This window comes from Pipistrellus hanaki (assembly GCF_964339955.1).
Source record: "Pipistrellus hanaki genome assembly, chromosome: 14".
NCBI lineage: Eukaryota > Metazoa > Chordata > Mammalia > Chiroptera > Vespertilionidae > Pipistrellus > Pipistrellus hanaki.
In genome coordinates, this window is record NC_140516.1 from 39,463,553 (window position 1) to 39,488,424 (window position 24,872).

The following is a 24,872-nucleotide window of genomic DNA, read 5'->3' on the forward strand; positions in this document are numbered from 1 at the left end:
GAAATTACGTGATTTCTCTGTGGCTCTATGTCCTCATCTATAAAGTGGGTGATAAAAATATCCTATATACATTGTTGGATCAAATGAGTTAACATTTGTAAAGTGCAGGGCAATTTCCCCCCAAGTATATAGAATTAAAATAGAGAACTGATTAATCAGAATACCTGAGCATGGGCCTCAGGTACTGCATTTTAATAAGCTCTTGAGCTTCTTACACACAGAAGTTTTGAGAACCTCCAACTTCAGGGATGTCAAATTCTGCTCCCCTCATTTGGGTGGTCTCACCCATGGGCTCGACAGGCTGGCACTTGGGCTAAAGCTGGCCAAGTTTGGCTGGGGCAACAGTGCCCTCTAGAGGACGGATGAGGCCTCAGATTCAGGACCTTGGCTCCTCCCTCTTCCCCGCCCAGCACTGACTAGACAGAAACCCAGCTGACGTGTCTATTGGAAGGACTTTATTTAAAGTACACTGGGCCCCACCAGGCAAGGCTGGTTTGTGGTTTGTGCAAGGCTGTGTGAAGGACAGGCTTGGGCTAAAAGAAGGGAGGTGAATTGGTTAAGCACACTGCAGTCCGCGGGCCGCAACATCGCTTTCACACACACGTGCTGCTGTGGCCCACACCTGGACGGGCCTTTCATCGTTGGATGGCATGGGGAGAATACTGTCTGAATCTGGGCTTGGGGCAGACCTTGGTGTCAAGTGAGGGTGCCGGTGGACATTGGTCAGCCCCAGTTTGTACCATCGGGGCTGAAGGGCCTTTGGACCACTGCTAGGCCAGCCCAGTCCAGAGTACGTGCTTGCCCCACTGGACCAGGGATGAACCTGAGCCCACCAGCTCCTGGCACCGGGGTCTGGCCTCCTCGCTAACTAAATAGGTCCAAAGTAAAGAATGGCACAGTATCAGTCCAGAGGGGGCCTTCTCATCTCTATAACCTAGCCCCTCAGGTCAGCTAGAGTGGGAAAAGGCAACTTGGTTCATTGCGGCTCTTTCTCCAATCCTAAGGGAGCTAGATCCCCCAACATCCCTCCTTTGCTAGGGCCTCTGCCAAGGAGTGATTCTACCACCGGCTTCAGAAAATCCAACCAGCAACCAGCCTGTGGATTCTAGGGAAGTGAGCAAGTGGAAGAGGGAGAGAGAGAGGCTGTGGGAGTGACTTTGAGTGTAGCCTCAGATCCCAAATGGCCCCAGCCTATGGATACTGTCAGTTCACCCTTAGCAGGGAGTGGCGGGGCCCTGGAGGCTATGCTAAGCTTAGATGCTGTAAACATTAGTGTGAACAGGGTGACTGGTGGGCAGGAGGCAATAAGCTCCCTCCCTCCAGCTCCCATACTGCACAAACAAATAAATAACATGGTTGGAAAATGGCATTGCCCAAGGATGGATGAAAAGTAAGTAATGGCCTGGAGCCAAGAGGCTCCTTAAATTCTCCCAAGATTCCCTAGATGGGGCTTGGGATTGGAACTTGGACTCTGCCGCCAATCAAAAGTAGCACTACTACTGCCTTCCTCAAATGCCCAGTGTGGTCCTGGCCCCCAGGTAAAGTTAAGAGCATCGTGCCCTCCTTTCCAGCCTCCCAAACCCAAACTGCAATCAAAACCAGATAGAACTCAACCCCAGTTCCAGTCCTCAATCCATGACCAAGAGGCATCAAGAACAGAATGATGAACAAGGAAGGCAGCAGCTGCCTTGGGCCTCGGCACCCGGAGGATGGGGCCGGGGTGGTGTTTAACTAGCCTAGGATGGGCAGCAGCAAGGTCTCCCTGGGGTTAGGTCTACCTCCCTCTGTCCCTATGGTAGGTAGTAAACAGTCCCGCACAGCCAGCCAGAGGCCCAGTAGACGAAGGAATGGAGCCCTCTGCCAGCATTCTGTCCTGTCAGGGCCAGTTAGTGGTCAACCCCAGGCCTCAGGCCATCACCATCGTGGGTAGTTCATCGTCCTTTCTGGGCCCTGGGATCCCTGGGCCACACGGCACTCGCATAGGTGCACATACTTGTACACACACACACACACGCGCACACACGCTCGCACACACGCAGTTCCTCGCAAACACTTCGACTCAAGAAAGCGAGTTTTAAAGTGGAGTTAACTTCAGAGAAAGGTGAAGATGATGTCCCGGCATTAGAAGGTTTTCCTGTGGATGGAGCGGGCACCGTCTTCCTCATACTCCTTCTTGGAGACCCACATCTTCTTAAAGGTGTCCAGGGAGGCGAGGATGGAGCCCCTGGAGCAGAGGGAATCCAAAGGACCACGGTGAGAAAAGAGCGTGGGTGTTTGCTTCCTATTCCACTCTTATTCCCAGAACTACTCACCCGATCCATGTGGAATACAGTCTCTCCTGAGGTGCAGATATCTGCAAGAGGAGCAGAAAGAGGAATCTGAGACGTTCATCCTCTCCTCTCACTTTTCCTTTAACTCTCTCCTTTATGGCTAATTCTCACCACCCAAGACAGTGGATGCACTTCACACAACAGACCACGTGGACCTATTGGACCCTGTGGCCTCTCGCAGCCCTAAGTACAACTTCTGAAAGGCTGGGGCTATCTGGGGGTGAGATGCCATTGCAGGAACCACACTCCTCTTAGAACCCCTCCTTTCTCAGGCAGGCTAGCTCCCTCAGCAGTCACTAAGATGTTGGGCTGTGTCACAGGGAGTAGCAAAAGTCAACCTCCTATCAATGTCAGTTTCCCTGGAAGAACACACGTGGGGCCCTCAACCTAGCACCTGCGTCATCTGGGTATTAGAACTGTCCCCCTCTGTCCTCCACTCTGGCAGGCCTCAGGGTGAGGGTGGAAATGGGAGCATCTGGCAGTAAAAGCCTGAAAAGCTTGGGCAGAGCTGGAAAGGGGCCATACCATATGGCACTATGGACCCTTGGAAGCCCAGTCCCACCCAGCCCTAGCCTGCACCGCACTCCTACCCTGATCTTCACATCTTTCGGAGCCAGTTTCTTCACTTCACTCAGCAGCCTGTCACCAAATCCTGAATGGGCAAGAAAGGAGAATCGCAAGTCAATTCTCTGGGCATCTGGGCCCAGCAGGATCTGGAAACTTTCTGGGGAAGGGCCCAAGAGCAAAGACCAACCTTTGAACAGGGTGGAGCCTCCTGAGAGGACAATGTTGGAGAAAAGGGTGCGCCTCAGGTCCATGTCAGACTTCTGGATGGCAAACACCAGCACCTCGTGGATGCCCTCGCTTTCCTCGCCTATCAGGTCTGGCCTGAACAGAAGCTCAGGGGCCCGGAACCGGGAAGGACCGATCTGCAGGGTGGAGGGCAAGCTTCAGAGGGGGGACTGGGGATGGAAGAGGCCCCTGTGCCCACCTCTTAGTAACCAGGTGGCTATGAAGGCCAGGCTTAGGAAAGACCTCGGATGTCAAGGTCTCCAGGAACAAAGATAGAATTCCTGGGAACAAATAGGGAACAAAAAGAAACAGGGCTCCCAGGAAACTAGAGAGAGGAAGTTCCTGTGCTTAATCCTAGCTCTGGCATTATCCGACCCAGAGACCTTTGGCCTTAATACATGGACTCATTCCCTCATAAAAACTTCTTCCAATCCATGGAGGTCTGGGGAGAGGCAACTCAGCCTCAAGTAGTTAAGGACAGCACTAACCACCCTCTTCCTAATCCTATCCTGACCTAGGAAAACGCCTCCTCCCCACACAAGAGAAGCAAAGTCCCTGGCACTCATCGCTGGGCAGGAGACGGTGCTGCTCAAGAGCTCCACTGCTCCAGGCCAGACTGACAGACTGGGACATCCGACTCCGGCCTCCCCATGAAGAGTTCTGTTCGAGCCCAGAGCTTCTGGGGGCCTGAGGGCATGGGTTCAGTCGCCTACCTCAATGGTGCTGCCATCGGGCAGGTAGTACTGAGCCTTCTCCGTCTCTAGCGTCTCATCCTTCTGGGGGTTTATGGATAGGTAGCAGGCTCTCTGCAGAACCAAGCATGAGTCAGGCAGGCAGGAAACCTGGCACCTACCTGGTCAAAGTCCCTGAAGACTGACATGCTGCTGCAGAAGTCTGCCCATCGCAGTGATTGCCCTAAGGTCGTGAGGGCTGCTGCCCTACAGCAGGAGCAGGGAGGTTTCGTTGGCGTCCACTAGCTGGCATTTAGGATAGGAGTTCCCACCCATTCCACCTTCCTGGTGGGCAAGTGTGGAAATGGGGTTCCCTGGATCTGGGTCTGAGAACACAGCCTAATCTTAGTCCATACTCAGGCATCCTTCTTCTATTGCTCATATGGTTCTGGGTCCCACTCCCCAGCTCAGAGGTTACCCTACAGCCCCCGGTGCAGGAGGACTCAGTTTACTTAAAAAGATAAATGTATTCTGAATTCCTCAAGGATGGAAAGAACATGTAATTTGTACAGAAGGTCTGAAAAACAATGATCACCAGTGTACCCATCATCCAGCTTAAGAAATAGAAGCAGCTCCCTTTCCCCTACTTGGGGGAGGGGAGTGTGTCAGGAGGTCTCACGCTGTCAGGAGGCCTGACCCAGGCCCCTAGGACAGGAGCTTCACCTCTTTTCACTCCAGGTCCTGGAGGTCCTGATGCTCCGTTCCCATCCCCTAGCCCATCCCTGGGCCCACGGGGCAGCACTCACTTCTTTGATGGCCTTGACAATCTCAAACTCTGAGGATGAGTGGAAATCATAGCCCTCCTTACGCAGGTAGAGTCGAAGGAAGCGAGAGACGTCTCGGCCAGCGATGTCGATGCGCATGATTGAGTGAGGCATGGCAAAGCCCTCATAAATGGGCACAGCATGGGTGACGCCATCCCCAGAATCCAGCACCACTCCTGTGGTCCTGCCTGTGGCATAACTGAAGCAAAGGGGGCAAACCATCACTAAACCCTGACTCCTCACTCTGGGCAAAAACTTACTTTGTTTAAAGTTCAATGTCAGCTGAACTAAAGCTGGGGCCTGCCTTTCTCCAGGGCCCGGAAACTGGATGGAGTACTAAGGATGCTGAGCACTGAAGCAAGCTGTGGAAGATCTGAATGAGAGGAGCTGAGCCTCTCCAAGCTCCCTGCCCAGGCCCAGAAGAGCAGGCCTTCCAATCTCGAGATGGCTGGCCTTCAATGGTTCACAGACCCAGCCTGAGGGCAGATTTTACTCTCTAGACAAGAGGAAAAAACTCAAATGCCTACGAGGGCCAGGCAGGGCAAGTAAATGAGTAAAGGAAAAGAAGAATATTTTCACTTCCACAAAAACTAGCTTTTCTCCCACATGATTCCCTAGTTTTTTCTCATTTGGTAGAGACAAGGAGACAGACATATACTTCTGTGGTATGGTGGGGGAGAGGGTTAACCTTATAATGTTTGATAATTAGCAGCTGACACACGGCCTTCGTGCTGGGAGGACAAGAAATGGAGTGAACTATGGTGAAGTCAAGCTGGCAAAACCTAACAATGGCAGCCTATTTTAGCTGGTATTTTGCCCTATAGGAATGCCAAAGGAACTGCTTTCCCCAGGCTGCTACTCACAGGCTGAGCACAGCTTGCATGGAGATGAAGAGGGCTGGCACATTGAAGGTCTCAAAGAACACTTCAGCAGCTCGTTCTCGGTTTTTCCGTGGGTTTAAAGGCGCTTCTGTCAGGAGCACAGGATGCTGGTGAAAGATGTCCAGACAGCAGTCAGGTTGAGGCCAGACGCCCACCCTCATTAGTGCTGGAGGAGAAGCCCATGTATGGACGGCCAGGGGACCTTAGTTGGTCTCCCTCCAAAAAAAGACAAGCTGGGCCTATCACTTACCCCTGCCCAAGTCAGACCCTCAACTTTCCAAAACCATGCCCCCTTTAAAGCCTCATTCTGACCTCACCTCCGCCCCTTTATTACTCTTCTGTTCTTCCATGATTCTTACATTACTATTTCTGCTATATATCTCCAGTTGTCAAAAAGATTTTGCTAATAAGCTATTGGAATTATAAAAATAGTTTAAATTTTTAAAAAAATAGAAAGTTAAATTTTAATATTGAACGTACTTTTAAAAATTAGAACATATCTCTCCCCTGGGAAATTCTGGTCCAACTAGTCTGCACATTCCTCGGTGTTCCTGAGTGGAGAGTTACTCCTTAGAAGTTAGAGTATACTCTCTGAAATCTGAAAGATGTGGGTTTGAATCCCAGCTTTACTTTATTCATTGGGTGATCTTGGAAACACTGCTTGGCTTTTCTGAACTTATCCCCCTGTTTGTAAACTAGAGAGAATACTACCTACATCTCATAGGAATGGTGTGAAGATTAAATGCAAACATATCTAAAAAGCACATGGTCTGATGCCTGGTACATAATAAAGACTCAAATACTCTCGGCAGCTATTGTCATCTTTCTCATCTCTGAGACTCTGCTCTGCACTCCCTGCAGGGCTGCCTCCCACACAGAACCTCACCTCCTCTGAGAAAGTCTGCAGCTGATCCTTAGAATAGACATATTGCCAGATGCGCTCCATGTCGTTCCAGTCCTTGACAATGCCATGTTCCATGGGGTACCGGATGGACAGCAGCCCTCGGTGCTCCTGGGGAAAGAGAGCAGGACTTACAGCAGCAGCCAGAGTAGAGGGCTTCTGCATTTCCATGGGCCCTTGGGTGTCCTCAGGGCAAGTGACAGGAAACACCCTCTTCATTGCCTGATCCCAGGACATAATCTCCTGGCCCCCGCCTCTGGGTCTCAGCACTTGGAGCAAGGCTGGCAACTATGATTCTGTTGTTCTGCTTCTAGAGGCTCTGCCAAACTGTTAATTAACTCATCCCCAGGGTACCCCAGCCAGGATCTAGCCCCCCAATCCCTTTTGCCAAAAAATAACCACGCCAGTCATTTTGATTATTGGCAAGGTAGTGGCAGAATACAAAAGGAAGGCAGAAGCTCTGTGTCCTAGACTGCTCTCTGTTTCACAAAATTAGTGTTTTCTTTCCAAAACCAGAAGCTGCTCCTGGGAGAAAGAAATGGATGAGGTCTAGGATAAGAGACCTAACGGGGAGATTTTAAGAAGAAATCACTCTTTTTACTCATCGCTATGTCCCTCTGCTGGGACACTGTCCATGTGGCGACTAAAGAAGGTCTTCTGTTAGCTCGAGGGGTGGGAATTACCTCAGCTTTGGGGCCAATGAAGATGTCACCTTCGAGGGCTCCTGCCATGACACGAACATGCTTGGGTCTGCCCACACTACAAAAGAAAGTGGGGAGGACCCATCACTTTTCATTTCACAACACATGACAGAACACAGGAAAGTTCTATAGAGGCACACACTTAGGAAGAAATATACTCAATGCTACTATGATTATCTTCAAGGAGGGAAGTTACAGTTGATTTTTATTTTCTTATTTCTCCTTTTCTGCATTTCCCATAATTTTTACAATGAACATGTATTATTTATGTTTTATTTTTATACTAGAGGGATATGTCTGATTGCAGGTTTAGGCCCTATTGGACAGGAATCGGGTCTAAGCGGCAGTCAAATATCCCTCTCATAATCCAGGGCTGCTGGCTCCCAACCGTTCACCTGCCTGCCAGCTTGATCATCCCCTAACCGCTCCCCTGCCAGCCTGATCTACACCTAACTGCTCCCCTGCAGCCTGACTGCTCCTAACTGCCCTCCCCTGTTGGCCTGGTCTCTCATAACTACCTTTCCCCGCATGCCTGGTCACTCTTAACTGCCCTCCTCTGCAGTCTCTCTGCCTGAGGAGGAGAGTCCCGAGAACTCATTCTCACTAAGGCTAAAGGTATGGCTTCATAGTTAACCCCATCCTGGGTGACAGGAGAGTTTTAGAAAGAGGGCTCCATGAAGAGACAGTCACCCAAAGCAATGAGTTCCTGATGAGAACATTTTTGGCATCAGATAAAATCTGCCAGTGCCTCTCCAATTGTACTATGTAGGCTGTCTCCTTAGCTTCCTCCAAAAGCCAGCTCCTGTCCTTTGCTTGTTGTTTTGAGTACCAGGGCTGTCCTGAATGACAGATCCCTTCTCCCTAAAGGATGGAGGGCTGAGCCTGTAACAAAGCTGACAACCTTCTAAGCTTCTAAGTTACAGAATGACTTACTAGTTTGGAAAACAGTATTTGGGGATCTGATCACCAGCAAAACCAGCTTTAATCACACCGGATCCCTAAGGAGAAAGGAGAAAGAAAAGTCAGAAGTATCACAAAAACAAGAGATTTATATCATACAGCATGTATATGGTTCTATTTTTATTATAAGTGAGAAACCTTAGAGTTGTATATGATATATCTATCTATATAAGCATTTGTACAGTGGATGCATGCCAAAGGGAAGGAAGTGAGACTGGAGAGGGTGAGAACTTTCACTGTACACTCAGAGTATCAATTGATTTTTCTGTATTCTTTGACTTTCCTACACTGAACATGTTTTACTTTTGGCATTAAACATAATGTTAATAGCTTTCCAGTGACTGAGAAGCTGGGAAGTCCCGGTGGGCTGAGAACGCCAGATCTCACTGTCCTCCGGGCTTCAACCATCCCCTAAAGGTCCTCAATAAAATGGTTTGATTCCCCCTAAAAATACCCCCCCCCCCAACATTAATAACGGGGAGAGAAAGAGAAAACCTGAGGAGAGAAGAGGAAAGTAGCTAGAAGCACCAAAGCAGCCAAGTTCAGGAACACAACCAAGGGGGGAAGACGGTATGACTCAGTCATACACCACCAGATGTGGGAACTCTCCCTGCCCCCAGGTGTATGACAGACACCACCATGAGCACTCCCACGGAACACACACTGTCTGCTTCTTACTGCAGGGACAGACACTCTGCTTTGTAGGGCTTTGTGGTTATTGTTGTTTTTTACTCTGCTTTGTTTTACGCACTCGTAGGTCTCCTGATGATAAGGAGGCCTAAACCATTGTCTGAGGAGAGAAGAGACCCAACATTACAATCCTGCTGCTCCAATTCTTGGTACGCTGGGTGGGATGCTCAGAAAAGAACCCGACTCCTCCCTCCAGCATCTCTGATACCACCCTGAGCCCAACCAAAGTAAACACTGATTCTATACACACAGATACTAACTCCACGCAGGGCAGTCGTCGAGGCTTGATATTGTTTGCAGATATAACCTGTTCTCTTCCTTCTCAGCTCTTCTACCTCCACAGCCGATACCCTTGTCCTTCCAGCCCAACACAGTTTGCAGCTAACTGGGGGCAAACCTTTTCCTGCTGCCTGTCACCAGGGGCTACTAATCCTGGGATGGAGTGTGATATTTCCAGAACCCACATGCAAGCAGTAAACATATCAGGAGACACTAAATAGCCAAGGTTGTCTGCGCCAAAGGCTTCCCAGCAACATCCCTGGTTCCCTCCCTGTCTCTTATTTCTGCTCTTCCCTGAGGGAAGGGGTTGGGATGGGCCATCCTGGTGCCTGACTGCGGCATCACAGGCAGTAAGTAAGAAGTGGCTGAAGGACAGGGAAAGCAGAAAGGTGAGCAGAGCAAGCCAGTTCTCTAAGACAGCAAGAACTTCTGCCAATAGGAAAGAGAGAAAATGGGAGTTAAGGGCAAACTCATCGGCCTGAGCAGAACAGCAAGAAGCCTGGGAAAGGTGCAGCTATACACGGAGCTGAAGACTGGGAAGAAGGAAGAACTCCCCTACTGCAAACACTGGGCTCTGGGGCAGAGGCATGGGAGTGAGAACAGTGCTGCATCAGAGAACTCGGGGAGCGTGTCAGTTCAAGCTTCCTATAATTGCTCACTGCCTTCATCTGGGTGTGGTGATGCCAACAGACTCATGGGATCTCCTGGCACAGGTTGAAAAAAGAAGAGTAAAGATGAGACCTGTACCTCAGACTCTAAATATTTCCCTGGATATTTGATTTTGTGTTTACTAGCAAAAGGACTAGAGTCTAAGTGACAAAGCAGAGTAAGATGATAGGTTCATTTCCTCCTCTCTGACCTTCCTAGCAAGATTATAACAGGCCCAGTTCAAATATCACTGTCTTCCTCCTGAAAAACAGTCCCTAGGTGGGATTAATTATCCTTGTCCTATTAAATCACAAAATCACCATTACCAATACCACTAGGTAGATGTGTTTCGTTCTGCTCTCATAGTTGAACTTTATGGTTTCCATTTATGTCTCTTTTCAGCCTAAGTTCCTCGAGGTCAGAGACTTTATATATCAGCAGTAGCTGGCGTTTGCAGGGTACTCAAATAGACGCTGGATGACTAAAATGAAAATGAAGCTCATTTTTGGCAGATGATGTCTAATATATGGAACCCGAATGGGCAGCGGGAATGCCAAAAGCCCCAGGCAGAGGTGGGGCAGGAAAGACCAAGGCAATGTTGGGAAGATGCACAAGACCCAGGAACCAGACCCAGCTTGTTCCCGCAGCCCCACGAGCTGGCCTGCCACGCCAGCAGTTGGGCGAAGAATGAGTGAGGCTGAGGGAGATGGTTTCCTCCTCCTGTGTTGCCAGAGTTAGGCACCAGGATGTCTCATTTCTCTATTCTGCTCAAGCCATACCATGAGATCATATAAGAAGGTAATCAATTTCTTTAACAGTATTTATAACTAGGAACTGTATTCTTGGCAAATGGGCTGCCACTCTATTATTCACTGTGGCAAAACCAAGTAAACGAATGCCTTGTAGAGGCTTCTTGAAAAAGTAGTCTCATTAAATATTGGATTTCTGAGGACTCAAATCTGCTGCCAGCCACTGCTGACCGAATATTCATTCTCCTGCTGCTGCAGGCAAACAAATAGCAAATCCCTTAGCACAGCTCTCCCAGTACCTGCTGGCTATAGGCCTTATGGCTTGGGTGACCTTTATTCTAAGCTCAATGATTATTCTAGACATGCTGAAAAGAAAACTAATTGTCTCCCATTTTACAAGTGGAAAAAGGATGCTAAGAGACGGAGCCTCAGATTCTAGGATATTGGCCCATTTGGGGCCCAAAGACATATTATGTTTGACTCACAAAGTACTTAAAAAAACACACCCAACTTTATTGACATAAAATTCAATTTACCCATTTAAGGTATATAAGTCAGTGGTTCTTAGTATATTCACAGAATTATGCAATCATTACCACAATCTAACTTTAGAACTTTTTCATCATCCCCCAAAGAAACTGTGTATCCATCAGAAGTCACTCTCCATCCTATTCCTCTTCTCCCACTCCTAGTCCTGGGCAACCACTAGTCTACTTTCTGTATCTATAGACCACAAACTATCTTTACATTAATTTCTGACAGTTAAAAACTGGAGACTCATATGACATTTAAAATTTCTAATTTATCTTGAAAAATCAGATCTGGTGACACTGGGTCTGCATTCCTGCAAATATGGTAAATATCAACATTTATTAAATATGGGGGGCAGACACATGCTATGTATGTGCTCATTATATACTTCTCTGAATTTTTCTTTAGGTTTAATGTCTTTCATTTTTTTTTTTTAAAAGGGGGCTGAAGCAGCACAACATTCCCCAAAACAGTAAAACTCTTATTGATACCGTTCCTGCATTTAGGCTCCTATAGCCACAAAGGCAGTATTTTTGTAAAAAAAAAACTTATTTTTATTGATTTCAGAGAGAGGAAGAGAGAGGGAGAGAAACATCCATGATGAGAGAGAATCATCCATTCACGTCATTGAGCCTGCAACCCAGACATGAGCTCTCACTGGGACCCCCCAAATCTCCTCAAATGGTGGTGTCTCACTGAACTCAACCTCTAGCTTTTCAAGTCAGAAGCCATACTCCTAGAGAGAAGGAAAGCTAACAACAAAAACAACTTTCCTTGAAAAAAGTGAGAAACTTGGCACCCGATCTCAATTTGCCTCAACTCACGAACCTGGCGGTCTGAATACTGTTATTTAAGCTCTCCAGGCCTCACTTGCCTGCATCATCTGGGTTAGTTATTCCCATCTACCTACCGGATCGGAAGCTTAAATGAGACGATGCCAATGAAAGGACCTTCTAACTTGCCTAAAGTCCAAGGGCTGGGTCAATGGAGCGAATCTGACAGTGGGTTTAGGACAGAGGGAACTGGCAGTTTTGCATCAAGGGACTTGGAAGGGGCACAGAAAAGGTCAACCGACCTCGGTGGGACTAAACCTACAACTGGGTCGAAACCGGTTTGGCTCAGCGGTAGAGCATCAGTCTGCGGCTAAAAGGTCCCGGGTTCAATTCCGGTTAAGGGCATGTACATTGGTTGCGGGCACATGCCCGGTAGGGGATGTGCAAGAGGCAGCTGGTCGATGTTTCTCTCTCATCGACATTTCTAGCTCTCTATCTCACTCCTTTCCTCTCTGTAAAAAAACATTAAAATATATTTTTTTAAAAAGTACTTGATCATGAGAATACTCTTAAAAAACAACCCTACAACTTGGAGACAGAAATGCAGTTGTTTTACAGTTGTCCCCCTCTGCCCACAATAAGAGCAGTACTTAGATTCCATCTGTCACTATTTATGCCTTTTCCTGGCGTTCTGGCAAGAGGAATAACGAATAAAGCACTGGATTTAGGGCACCTCTATTGGATGACCTTGGGCTCACTTTAATTCTTTGCGCTTCCATTTTCTCATTTATAACATGAGAATCAAACTTCCTGCCTTAACCATTCACCCAGTTTTTGTGAGGATCCAATTCGAACGCATGTGAAATTCCTCCTCCGTAAGCTCCAGAGAGCCTGGCAAATATTTTCACCAGCAACTAGGCATCCCTGCTTGCTTGGTTCCTCTTTTAGCCTGTCGACCATTATTAACGCGGTGATTTACAATCTCAGAAATAAATGAAATCCTCGGACCCCACCCAAATGCACAGCCTAGATTCCCGGCTCTGGACAGAAGGAAACTTAGCCCTTCTCCACACACGGGCGGGCGGGCCCTAGTCTGTCAGACCCCACCACGGAAAGTTCCGGAAGCCAATCCCAACAGCCCTCTTGCAGCGCCCCGCCCCTTAGAGTTGAGAAACATGATGGCGGCCCGGAAGAACTGCAGGGGCGTAAGCCAATCACTGCAGAGGTTAGCCCTCATCCGGCAAGGCTCAGAGGCGGGGTCACCGGTCAAGATCGACAGCCAAAGCAGCCAATAGAGTTACCGAGAACTGGGAAGGGGTGGGTACCGAGCTCACAGAGCGGTTAAGGCCCCTGGAGCCCCGGGCCCAAGGACCCGGCTCGGACTGACAAGTCTTTCCTTTATTCACCCCATAGCGCTCCAACCCATGGTTGCCGACCGGCCCCCCCTGCCTGGAGACTATGGGTGGGAGTAGGATGGAGGCAGCGGTGGTTGAACCCGCCTGACAGGCCTGGCCAGTGACAAAGAGCTGGCGGCATCGGGAAACGATCCCTTCGGGGAGGATAGCGTAAGTCCCTTTAGAAATAGAAAAGATGCAACTCACGTTGTCGATTACCACAGGCTGGTTGGCGATAACATCGTAGGACTCCATGGCAGAGGAATCTCTCCCTCCGAGGAAGGAACTGCCTGCCCGGTTCGCTGCTAGTGCCACTGACACGCATGCGCAGACTAGCCGCCGGTGCAGGGCGGAGAGGGAGCGGCCCGATCTTGCCTTCAAAGAACTACAACCCCCAGCATGCCTTGCAACTGAGGTTGGAGGGCCAGGCAGTTTCCGAGACACACCTAGTTTTAAGAGATGGAGTGACACAGTACCCTGGGTTTTGTAGTCTCCATGGGTAAGTACAAGGGAAGCAGATTTTTTTTTTCCTTTTTATTGAATTTTTTAGGATGACCAAAATTACACAAGTTTCAGGTGCACAATTTTACAACATGTCATCTGTACACTGTGTGTTCACCACCCCAAGTCAAGTCTCCTGCATCATCATTTATCCCCCCTATACCCTCTTTCCCCCTCCCCACGTCCCCCAGCAATCACCAGACTATTATCTGTGTCCATGAGTTTTTTCTTTTTTGCTCAATTCCTCCACACACATCGCCCCCATCCCCAGCTATCAGCTTGCTACCTATGAGTCTCTATTTTACTTGTTAGTTCATTTTGTTCATTAGATTCCACATATCCTATGTAATAAAAGGCTAATATGCAAATTGTCCCATGGAGAGTTACACCTACCAGGGACAATTTGCACCGACCAGCGACAAATTGTCCCATGGAGAGTTGACCGCTCGCTATGACGTACGCTAGGGGGCGGTACAGAATGAAGGATGGCCCAATTGGCTCTTATCCCGGCCAGGCCTATGGACCCTACCTGGGCACAAATTTCATGCACCAGGCCTCTAGTGAGTAAAATAATATGGTACTTGTCTTTCTCTGATTGGCTTATTTCACTTATGGTAGGACTCTCCAGTTCATCTATGCTGTCACAAACCCTAAGATTTCCTTTTTTTTTTTTTTTTTTTTTTTTTTTACTGTTCTGTAGTATTCCATTGTGTAGATGAACCATAGCTTTTTCTTCTTCTTTTTCTTCTTCCTTTTTTAGTGCAGCCAAGGTGGAGCTTTATTAAAGAACAAGTACAGACACCCACATGGGGAGAGGGAGAGAGTCCCACAGAATGGACTCCCATGGGTGGAGGGGGAAGAGGGTCCCATTGAGTTCTTTTTTCCTATGTGTACCACAGCTTTTTTATCCACTCATCTACTGATGGGCTACTTCCAAATCTTGGCTATTGTAAGTAACGCTGCAAAGAACATAGGGGTGCACATATTCTTTCAAATTAGTTCTTTGGGTTTCTTCAGATAAATTCCCAGAAATATAATTGTTGGGTCATAAGGCAATTCCATTAAAAAAAATTTTTTTTTAAATTGATTTCAGAGAGGAAGGGAGAGAGAGAGAGAGAGAGAAACAGCAATGATGAGAGAGAATCATTGATCAGCTGCCTTCTGTACACCCCCTATTGGGGATCAAGTTCCCAACCTGGGCATGTGCCCTTGACTGGAATTGAACCTGGGACCTTTTCAGTCAACAGGCTCACGCTCTATTCACTGAGCCAAACCAGCTAGGGCTGATTATCATGTTTTTATTTGTTGATTTATTGATGATAACCATTTCATAAGACATTAATAAATATCGATCACTATCAACACTCTAATAAAGAATTTAATACCCATGGGGAAGGACATATTCCCAGAACAAAGGAAAATAATTTAAATTGCATACAAGTACTTTTTTTTCTTTTTTTCTTTTTGTATATTTTCCTGAATAGGAGTAAACTTTGCAGGAGGCTAAAATTCATTTGTCTGAAGACTAGCACTTGGAACTACTGGCATATAATTGACACTGATAAATGAGAATATAGAGATGAAAAGAAGTTATGTGTCACTGCTTTCAAATGAGCTCAGCACATTTTTCTCTAGATGATTTCCTCCCCCGATTCAAGTTGCAGGAACCCTTTTAGCTAATAGCACTGTTCTATCCCTGTCTCTTGGGATTCTTTAAGATCATTGAGTGGAAGACATTACTTTTTGGGAAAAGTTATTGTAAACAGGAAAATAATTCCCAAGCAGGTGCATTAGGAATTAAAAATTCTCCCATTAAGAAAGAGTAATGGGGAAGGGCAGGCCCATAGTAGATAATGAATACTGGTATTCCTCAAGGCAATCTGCATATATATGCCTAAAACACAACAAAGAATAGATTATCATCACTAAAAATATTGAGTAAATGATTATCATTTTAAGAATTGATCATGGTTTACTTAATTGTTACTTTCCTGTTTTTTAAACTTTCCTTTTAAAAAATATATTTTTTATTGATTTCAGAGAGGAAGCGAGAGGGAGAGATAGAAACATCAATGATGAAAGAGAATCATTGATTGGCTGCTTCTTGCACATCCACACTGGGAATTGAGCCTGCCACCAAGACATGTGCTATGATTGGGAATCTAACCGTGATTTCCTGGTTCTTAGGTTGATGCTCAACCACTGAGCCATGCCCTCAGGCCAATTCTTGTTACTTTCTGACAGAACTCCAAAATAGGTATTTTGACATAGAACCCCTGAATTTGGCAGTGTGTCAGTCAGTATGATCAAAGGACATTCAAAGACATAGGAAACTTTTAGATTTATAATCTATTAAAACTAATGTCCCATGGCCCATAGTGTGTGGCTCTGTGGTTGAGTTTCCATCTATGAGCCAGGTCACAGTTAATTCCTAGTCAGAGCACATGCCTGGGTTATGGGCTCTGTCCCTGATAGGGGGTGTGCAGGCGACAGCAGATCAATGATTCCCTCTTATTGATGTTTCTCTCTTCCCTTTTCCCCTCTCAGAAATCAATAAAAAAACCAAAACAAAACACTAATGCCACATGGACGAATGAATCAGCCCATTGCTATATCCTATATAATAAAAGGCTGATATGCAAATCGACTGTAGGGCAGAATAACCGGTCCTGGTGGTCAGTGCGCTCTCACAGGAATTTCGTGCACTGGGCCTCTAGTTTATGTTTAAATAAATAAGGTTTGCGAGTCAGAAAACCAGTGACAGGTCCTTTGTTGGCCCACTTCCCAGTGCTTTTGAGGGACCCTAGCACCTCAGAAGGATGCCTGCACATCTCCATTGAAACCTGGGTTCCTCCTAACACTAGGGGGAAGCCAAGAGCTTTGGGACGCCTATAGGGGGAGGCGAGACTTACTGCCGAGGCACGCCGCCTCTGTGACTGGCACGGACGTCAGCCAATGGGGTCTGGGATCAGGCGCGCCGGGGCCCCGCCCCCTTGAGCGGCCCGCGGCTCCCCAGGCGCTCTCGGGCCCGCTCGGCGGCGGCCGCGGCCTGGGCGGACGGCTCGCCGTGCGCAGGCGCGGGTCCCAGCCCTCGCTGCAGCCCCCAGCGCCTCTGGGAGTCACACCTCCGGGGTCCGCCCGCCGCCGGCGCGTCAGTGCCCTCGCGCTCGCTCGTCTGTCCTCCCGGGTCCTCCCAGCGCCGGGATGGCGGAGCTGCGGCCTAGCGGCGCCCCCGGCCCCACCGCGCCCCCGGCCCCCGGCCCCACCGCCCCGCCGGCCTTCGCCTCGCTCTTCCCCCCGGGGCTGCACGCCATCTACGGAGAGTGCCGCCGCCTGTACCCGGACCAGCCGAACCCGCTCCAGGTCACCGCCATCGTCAAGTACTGGTAAGGGGCCCGGGCCGCGGGGGACGGCGGCGGGCCGCGAGGAGTTTAAGCACCCGCGGCGAAGTAGTTTGCGAGGGAGGAAAAGGAGGAGGAGGAGAAGAAGGAGGAGGGGGAATGGTTAAAGTCCTGGGAAGAAGGGCTTCCTGCTGGGAGGGAGGGAGTTAAGGCTCCGGTTAGGAATGGGGACAAAGGGGTTAAAGAAGGCTGCGGGCAGCGAGTGGCTGACGGGGCTGCGGAGGCTGAAGGGTTAAGGGGGTTTGGAGAACGGAGTGAATTGGGTGTGTGTGTGTGGTGTGTGTGTGTGTGTGGGGGGGAGCCGAGGGGGGTCGGGAGGAGAGGGGGACTGTAAACGTGGTGGAAGGAGGGGGCGCCTGCAGGGGGTCACCAGCGGGCGGGCCAGGGGAAGCCCGGAGGGGGTTGCGGCTGCACTGGGCCGGGGCCGCGGTGGGCCGGGGCGGGGGTGGGAGTGGGACGGCGGGGCGGGGGCGGGGGCGCCGTGGCGGGGCTTTGCAGGGGCGGGGGCTCTGCAGGAGCGCGGCTGGCGGAGCTGGAGGGCAGGAGACTGGCCCGGGTCCGGGTCCGGGTCCGGGTCTGGGGCCCCGGGCTCCGCTTTGGGTGAGGGGGGGCGCTCGCTGTGAGCGGTGCGCTTGGGAAGCGGTGGAGGAGGAGGAGGGCAGCCTTTCTATTGCTTTCCGGGGAGCTCAGACATCGTGTCAGCGCCGTGCTTTTGTGTCCTAAGTTTCACGAGACAACTTTTCCCCCCGATAAACTTGGTGCTGACTCCGCACAGTTCTCGCGCCGAGCTTCCCGCTAGCTCTGCAGCTGCTTTCCTTTATGGCACTGGCCAGGGCAGAGGCAGGGCCGGGGAGAGCCAGGGCTTGGCCGGGGATCGAAGGGGACCAGAGGAAACCCTCCAAGTGTGGGCCTCGGACAGGGAGGGGGGAAGGCGGTGAGATGCGGAGGAGCTTCCTAGCCACAAGCTTCAGGATGCAGGCAGCAGTTCCTCAGGGGGTCTCTGAGGGATCTCCGTTAAGGATCAGACCTTTTGCAGAGGGGCTGGCCTTGAAGTAGGAATGGTCTTCTCTAGTTTCCCATTCCTGTTTCATCCTGCAGCCTCAGGGCAAAACGGGCGTTATGGGAACTGTGGGAAAGAAAGAGCCAATCTTCATGATCTTTCTGGACCAAAAGTTGACTGAGGGATTGGTTGAATATGTCCAGAACCACATTCTTGCAGGCAGTGTGTTAAGATGACCCCTTCATGGAGCCCTGAAAGACTGTTCAGGCAGCTAGCCGCTTGGGATGTGGCCATAGATAGGATAGACCTGGGTGGGGGGGAGTGAGTGGGTGTCTCTTCTGGTTACCTCTCCCTTTAGGACTGAGTCTCCCCCAGGACAGTGTCTTCCTCCAGAAGTGGCAGAAGGTAGGCTCCGGAGGACTGGAGCATGTGAAGAGGTGGACGGTGTGGAGGACCAGCCACCTGCTCCTTAGGGGGAGCCGTGGGGAGCAGCCTGCTTCTGTCTGGTGGCCAGGAGGTGTGGCCAGTGGTACAATTCTTGGGTTGAGACGAGTTTATGAAGAGAGCTTCTGAATGAAAAGCAGCTCTTGATAACTTAATCCCCATTCTAATTGCACCTCTGTATTTAAATGCGTATTGTGTTGAACTCTCCCGGATTGTGTCATGAGAAAAGTGGGCCTGGCTCTGCCATGCTGTTTGTTCAGGCCTCATTTGAGTGTAAAGAGGAATTGCTACACAGACTTGGGCGACTGTCTCTGTCTCCAAAGGATAGAGTTGTGTGTAAAAGGTGGCCATGAAGGATAGAGTTGTGTGTAAAAGGTGGCCATGAAGGATAGAGTTGTGTGTAAAAGGTATGGGAGCACAGGCAAAGGACAAAGACTAGTTTGGGAAACTTGCCCCCCCCCCTCCCCGCAAGCTTGTTAACCAGGCAGGACTTATTTTCAGAGATGGACTAAATTCTAATGATGAGTCAAGGCAACTGTACAGCATTCTTTGCAATTAGAAATGCTTCCTAGATTCGGGAAAATATAAGAGGAGACAGCTTGGCAGCTAGTTCTTTCTAGATTTGGAGGATTGTGCATGATTAAGACTCTGAAATTAATCCATCGATTTAATTTGGGATTCCTCCATTTGGGATTCCACCAAGGCCTCTTCAGTTCTCCTAACAGGATGACTGACTGAGGCTGCCTGGGTCTGGCTGTGGCCCAATGTACCTTGGGATTCCTTTTCTTGCAACAGAAGGGTGGCTCTTGGCTAATGGACCCTGGTCAGCAAGGACATTCTGAAAGCTGAGACTTCGGTGAGTAGGGATCCGAAGCAGAGAGGCAGAGCTTGTGCTCTGGGGCTACTCTAGTCCTGGGGAGTGAAGTCAGGTGTTCAAGGTACTAAGTTGAAGGATGCTGGGTCCTTGGATAACATCTTTTCTAAGTACAGAATATGAAAATTTTCTGCATACTCATCTGCTTCCCATCAGGTTTCTGAGTAAGTAGAACAGAACTGTCTGTGCCTGGGGATGAGGTTCGTTTGGTCTGACACTTGGTCATTCCCTGCAGTTGGAGTTTCAGGGTAAAGTCTCTCTCCTTGAGAGTGCGTCCTGGGAGCCGTGGCCAGAAAGAGGGTTGTTGTGGAGTGGCAGGTGAAGCATGGAATGGCGGATGCAGTTTGTCACTTGTTGCTGGGTGGACCAAAGCTGAAGGAGGGTAGGACTGGGGTTTTGCATCAGGACAGTGGAGCATACATGGAGCCTGTAGTCACTCCATCTGTTCTTGGGCTTTGCACTATCCTAGGGTCCTTTCAGAGTTAGCTGCTCTTTGCTTTTTTCCTTTCCCCGACAAGCTCTCCTAAATCCAACTGGTTGTGGAATTAGTCAGATGATTTTGGCAAAATCTGAGTTAAGGAAAGACAGGGAGATTTGTCCTTTTTTCTAATCCACTCAGTTGAAATTCTAAGCTATTTGTAGCAACTTTTTTTTTTTTTTTTTTTTTTAACAAGTTCTAGAAATAACAGCATTTCTTAGCGGAGAATAAGGATTTTTACAAAAGCAAATAATATCCTGGCAAAGAGGATAAAAAGAGACCTACTGGTTTTAAATAGTGCTTTAATTGCATGGTGTTGGCGTGCTTGCTGGGATCACAGATAAGCATGCCTTTTATTTGGTTGTCAGTGTTCCTTTAGCATATGAACCCAGTTGCAAAGCGCACTCCATCAATGTCCCAGGAGCAGCAAAGTTTTTGCAATCTGTGGAACAGTCAGATGTCCGAGGCAGCTCAAATGCAGAGTGTCTGTGAGCTAACTGCAGACTTCCTTCCACTGATGGTTTCCATTTATTTCATCTGTTTCTCAAGTCTACCAGTTTCCCTATCCATTCTGAGGAAAAGCAGGATTTAAGAAAAAGAGAGCACTAATTGGTCTACAAAAGGGAATCCTTATTGAATTAAATCCTCAGAGTGAGGTAATGACTGAATCTCTTCCTCCACTGCCTTTCAGTTGGAATTATGTGGGAAGTTTAATGTGGTCTTCAGAGGCCCCAAATAATTTAATGTACAGTTCTACCTTTGAGATGGTAGTCTGCTAGGGTCATCTTCCAGTTCTGGAGCTCACAGGGCTCAGCCTGGCTTCTGCTGCAGTTATCTTTATCTGTGCTGAGGTGAGCTAGCCCAGGTTTGGCTCTTGTCATTTGCATGATGAAAGACCAGCTTTGGGCCCTGGCTGGTGTGGCTCAGTTGATAGGAGCATTGTCCTGTACACCAAAAGGCTGTAGTCCAATTCTCAGTCGGGCACATGTCTAGGGTGCAGGTTCGATCCCTGGCCAGTCAGGGCATGTGCAGGAGGCAACTGATTGATGTCTCTTTCCCCTCCCCTCTCTCTCCCTCTCAATCAATCAAAAAAAATGTCCTTGGGTGAGGATTAAAAAGGTTTCCCAGCCGAAACCGGTTTGGCTCAGTGGTAGAGCGTCGGTCTGCGGACTGAAGGGTCCCAGGTGCGATTCCGGTCAAGGGCATGTACGTACACTGGTTGTGGGCACATCCCCGGTAGGGGGTATGCAAGAGGAAGCTGGTCGATGTTTCTGGTCGATGTTTCTCTCTCATCGACGTTTCTAGCTCTCTATCTATCCCCCTTCCTCTCTGTAAAAAATCAATTTAAAAAAAGATTAAAAAAAAAAAAAGTTTTCCCAAACAACCAGCTTTGGTCTGTGGGGCACAGGCATGGGTCTGAAGGCATTGGGTTTGTTTACAACAAAATGTAATTAGCGAAGGGCACAGTTAGTCTAAGAGGCAAGAGTGGAGCTGAGCCTCTGCTTCCAGGAACAGTGCCCATTGGGGATGCTGAGGATGGTCTTTCAACAGAGGCCAATTGGATTGACAGATGCACCTCTTGCCTTGAAGCATGACGTGTTTACAGGCACCAGGAAGGAGAGATAATCCCTGCCAATCGCATTTGGGGGATTGGTAGTTTGAAACAGGAGGAAGCAAAGGGGCAACCATCCAATCTGTTTTACTTCTAAAAGAGGTCCTACCTGTTGGGGATAGGAGGAAGGAGCCTGTCATACGTGGGGAATTAGACAACTTCTAGCCACTTATCCCATGGTCTTATCCCAGGGAGAGGCGTGGCCTCCCTTTAGTTACCTTTCACCCCCGTTTCCTTCAGTTTGGGGCCCCTCAGGTTTGTAAGACATCCCTTAGCTTCACACTGTCTGCTTTCAGACTCACACTAACAATCCTGTGTCTTGTCTTTTGCAGGTTGGGTGGCCCAGACCCCTTGGATTATGTTAGCATGTACAGGAACGTGGGGAGCCCTTCTGCCAATATCCCCGAACACTGGCACTACATCAGCTTCGGCCTCAGTGACCTGTATGGTGACAGCAGAGTCCATGAGTGAGTGTGTGCCGCTTGTCCACCCTTCGCCTGCCTGTTCCTTAGCTTGAACCTTTTCTCTGAGGTTTTTCCAGCGTAGAGATGATGACGTCATAGTCCTGTGGGATTGGTACTTCTCTGGTGGAACCTCTGGGTGTCTGTCCTCTGCCTATATCTCCTTGTGCCACCAAGGTCCAGGTCAGCACCTGAGCTCTGCTTACCTGTACAGGAAAGTGTCGATGATGAGCAAGAGTTCTAAAACTATCAGGTTTTCCCAAGCTCGCTCTGGTGTTTGAGCTCAGAGGACAGGCAGCGTAGCTATGACTCAGAATTTGTGTTGATGCTTTTACTAAGTATACTTCTTTTCTCCTACTAGCTTATTATGAAAAAATTTAAACATAAAGCAAAGTTGAAAGAAGCATATAGTGAATACTCATATACCCACTACCTAGATTCTGCCATTAACATTTTACTCTACTTGCATCATCAAGAATATAACCATGTCTATAGCCATCTCTGTCCCTCCATCCATTTTACCTACTTCCTCTTTGAAACAGATTCATGGATTCTTATTTAATTTAGTGTTTAAAGATGAGGTAAGAATAGTGAAAGTTCTAACTTCTAGCCTAAGTGCTAAGAGGTGTTAAATTGGAATTATGGCAAGTGAATTTCTGGCAACATTCTTCTTCCACTGTCTTTTGTCTTCTCGTTGAGTGAAAAAAGGCCAGAAGCATTGGTTCATTCAGCATACACTCATCAAGCACCTATTTTGTAATAGAGATAGAATGTCATATGTGTTGGGAATAAAATCCCAAGGACATAGTTCTTGCATTGAGCTCGTGTTCTCGAAGGGAAGGAAGCGTAAAGAGAAGGTTGTAGTACTGAGTAATAAATGCTGCAACCCATGGACGTAGACATGCTCTGGGAGCAGAGTGGAATGAGTGACTGTTAACCAGCCTGCGGGATCAGAAGCTCCAGGAAGGAGGTGACATTTGAGAGGAATCCTGTAAGAAGGGGTCTGGGGTGAGAGCTGCACCTGACACTTGAAGACACCAACATTCACTTTGAGGACTGCGAGAGGCTTTAAAAATCTTCTAGCCCCATGTTTCCAAAACTTCTAGTGCTGCCTACATAATTTTTGCCACCTGTAGCATATTATCTCCTGGGTCTTCTCTGTAAACTAACCCTCCTTTTAAAAATTGATATAAATAAATCATTAAAAGTTAAATCGCTATCATATATGGAAACCAATATCATTTGCTATATATTTAAAGGTAGTTATGGAAATAAAACATAGTAATAACAAAGCATGGTTATTAAATTCTAGCTTAATACTGTGGCCTGTCACAGAATATTCTAAGCCTGAGGCCACCTTTCTCTTTGTTCAAAAGATTAGCAAGACATATGAGAGAGGTATTTAAAAAATATGTTGAGCCCAGCCTATGTGACTCAGTGGTGGAGCATCAACCTGTGAACCAGGAGGTCATGGTTCAATTCCCGGTCAGGGCACATGCCTGGGTTACAGACTTGAGCCCCAATGTGGAGCATGTAGGAGGCAGCTGATCAATTATTCTTTCTTATCATTGATGTTTCTGTCTTTCTATCCATCTCCCTTCCTCCCTGAAATCAATAAAAATACATTTAAGGGGGGGAAAAAGATATGCTAATACCAAATAGAACCTGACACCAGATATGATTAGAAAAACTGAAAGAGAATTGAAAAGGGAACTTTTTAAAAAACATGATTCAGTATTATCTATTGTCACAGATAAATAGGAAACACTGATCTAGCCCACCTCCCCTAGTTGTACAGCTGAGGTAAGTCCAGCAGCCTGCCAAAGGCCATATAGCAAGTTAAGGAGAGCAGCAGGATCTCCTGACATTCCCACTGTTCTCTGCTGTCTCTTATGATTGGGAAGAAAGGAGTGTATGGGGCATTTTTTTGTCTTTAAGATGATAATACAAGCAAACTTTAAAAATATATATATATATATATATATATATATATATTTATTGATTTCAGAGAGGAAGGGAGAGGGGGAGAGAGAGAGAGAAACATCAATAATGAGAATCATTGACTGGCTGCCTCCTGCACACCCCCTACTGGGGATCGAACCTGCAACCCTGGGCATGTGCTCTTGACTAGAATCAAACCTGGGACCCTTTGGTCTTCAGGCCGATGCTCTATCTGCTGAGCCAAACCAGCTAGGCTGCCTTTCCATTTTAATTAATCCACAATATATATTAAACATCTAGTGGGTAACTCCTCCCATTAATATCTTTCCTTCGCCTCACAGCTTGTGGAGGGTAGACAAGCAGAAGCCCAAGGGTTCCCTGCATTTCTTGCCCCTGGCACACTTGCTTTGGGGGCAGAGGAGAGCCCCATCCTGGTAGCCCTGAAAAAGGGTGAAGAGTAAACTGATTGGATGAGGCCTGGGATGGCTAGTTCCATCCAAGTTTTTTTTCTATTTACATTCATGAAAGGAAACAGGGCAAGAGAGCACTTGTTTGGATTAAAAGGTTCTCAAGAGGCTGTTTCTGAAGTTGGAGAGATGGAACAAGTTCCAGCTTGGGGCAGCCACAGGGGAGAACGGAGTGCTTTTCTGCGGAACCTAAGGCTACTCCCAACGACTTCAGCAGCAGAGACAGTCCTGTTGCTCTTGCCTGGACTTGGGAGGTGTGAGACAGCTGAACAGCAGCTGCCAAATGCTTGTTGGAAGCTTGCAGCTCTGGCTTTTCCTTTGTGGCCAGACAGCTGTGGACTGGACTGTAGAGATTTGTGGGGCTCTGCAAGAGGTGGCTCTGTGAGGATTTTGGGCTGCCCCTGGTGCTGCCAGCAGCCCTGGCTGGACCCATACTACGCCAGACCTAACCACAACGCACTCAGCTGTCCAGGTGTAGAGTATTTGTGATCTCAGGCAGACTCCCCTGATGAGATTCCACTGGGCAGGTCATCTGTTAAACATGTCGGGCTGCTTCCAAAGACAGCTCT

At 48.3% G+C, this 24,872-nt stretch overlaps 2 protein-coding genes across 3 annotated transcripts in view; one reads left to right on the forward strand and one right to left on the reverse strand.

Moving 5' to 3' along the window:
- Nucleotides 1–433: 433 nt before the first annotated feature.
- Nucleotides 434–13,484, reverse strand: ACTR1A (actin related protein 1A). The gene is made up of 11 exons (XM_084903880.1): nucleotides 13,332–13,484; nucleotides 8,034–8,098; nucleotides 7,083–7,158; nucleotides 6,385–6,510; nucleotides 5,481–5,605; nucleotides 4,600–4,816; nucleotides 3,836–3,928; nucleotides 3,085–3,259; nucleotides 2,921–2,982; nucleotides 2,313–2,353; nucleotides 434–2,224 (listed from the first exon to the last, which is right to left on the reverse strand). Exons 1-11 carry the CDS (start codon nucleotides 13,377–13,379, stop codon nucleotides 2,122–2,124), a joined length of 1,131 nt encoding a protein of 376 aa, XP_084760006.1. The 5' UTR covers nucleotides 13,380–13,484; the 3' UTR covers nucleotides 434–2,121.
- A 3,133-nt stretch (nucleotides 13,485–16,617) lies between these two features.
- Nucleotides 16,618–24,872, forward strand: part of SUFU (SUFU negative regulator of hedgehog signaling) — an 88,931-nt gene continuing 80,676 nt past the window's right edge. The window contains exons 1-2 of one of the 2 annotated variants that reach the window (XM_084903872.1): nucleotides 16,618–17,011; nucleotides 21,767–21,901. In XM_084903872.1, the coding sequence (XP_084759998.1) occupies nucleotides 16,830–17,011; nucleotides 21,767–21,901 (317 nt within the window). In that variant the 5' untranslated portion in view covers nucleotides 16,618–16,829. The remainder of the gene's footprint in view (nucleotides 17,012–21,766; nucleotides 21,902–24,872) is intronic. The other variant, XM_084903873.1, reaches the window with a different exon arrangement.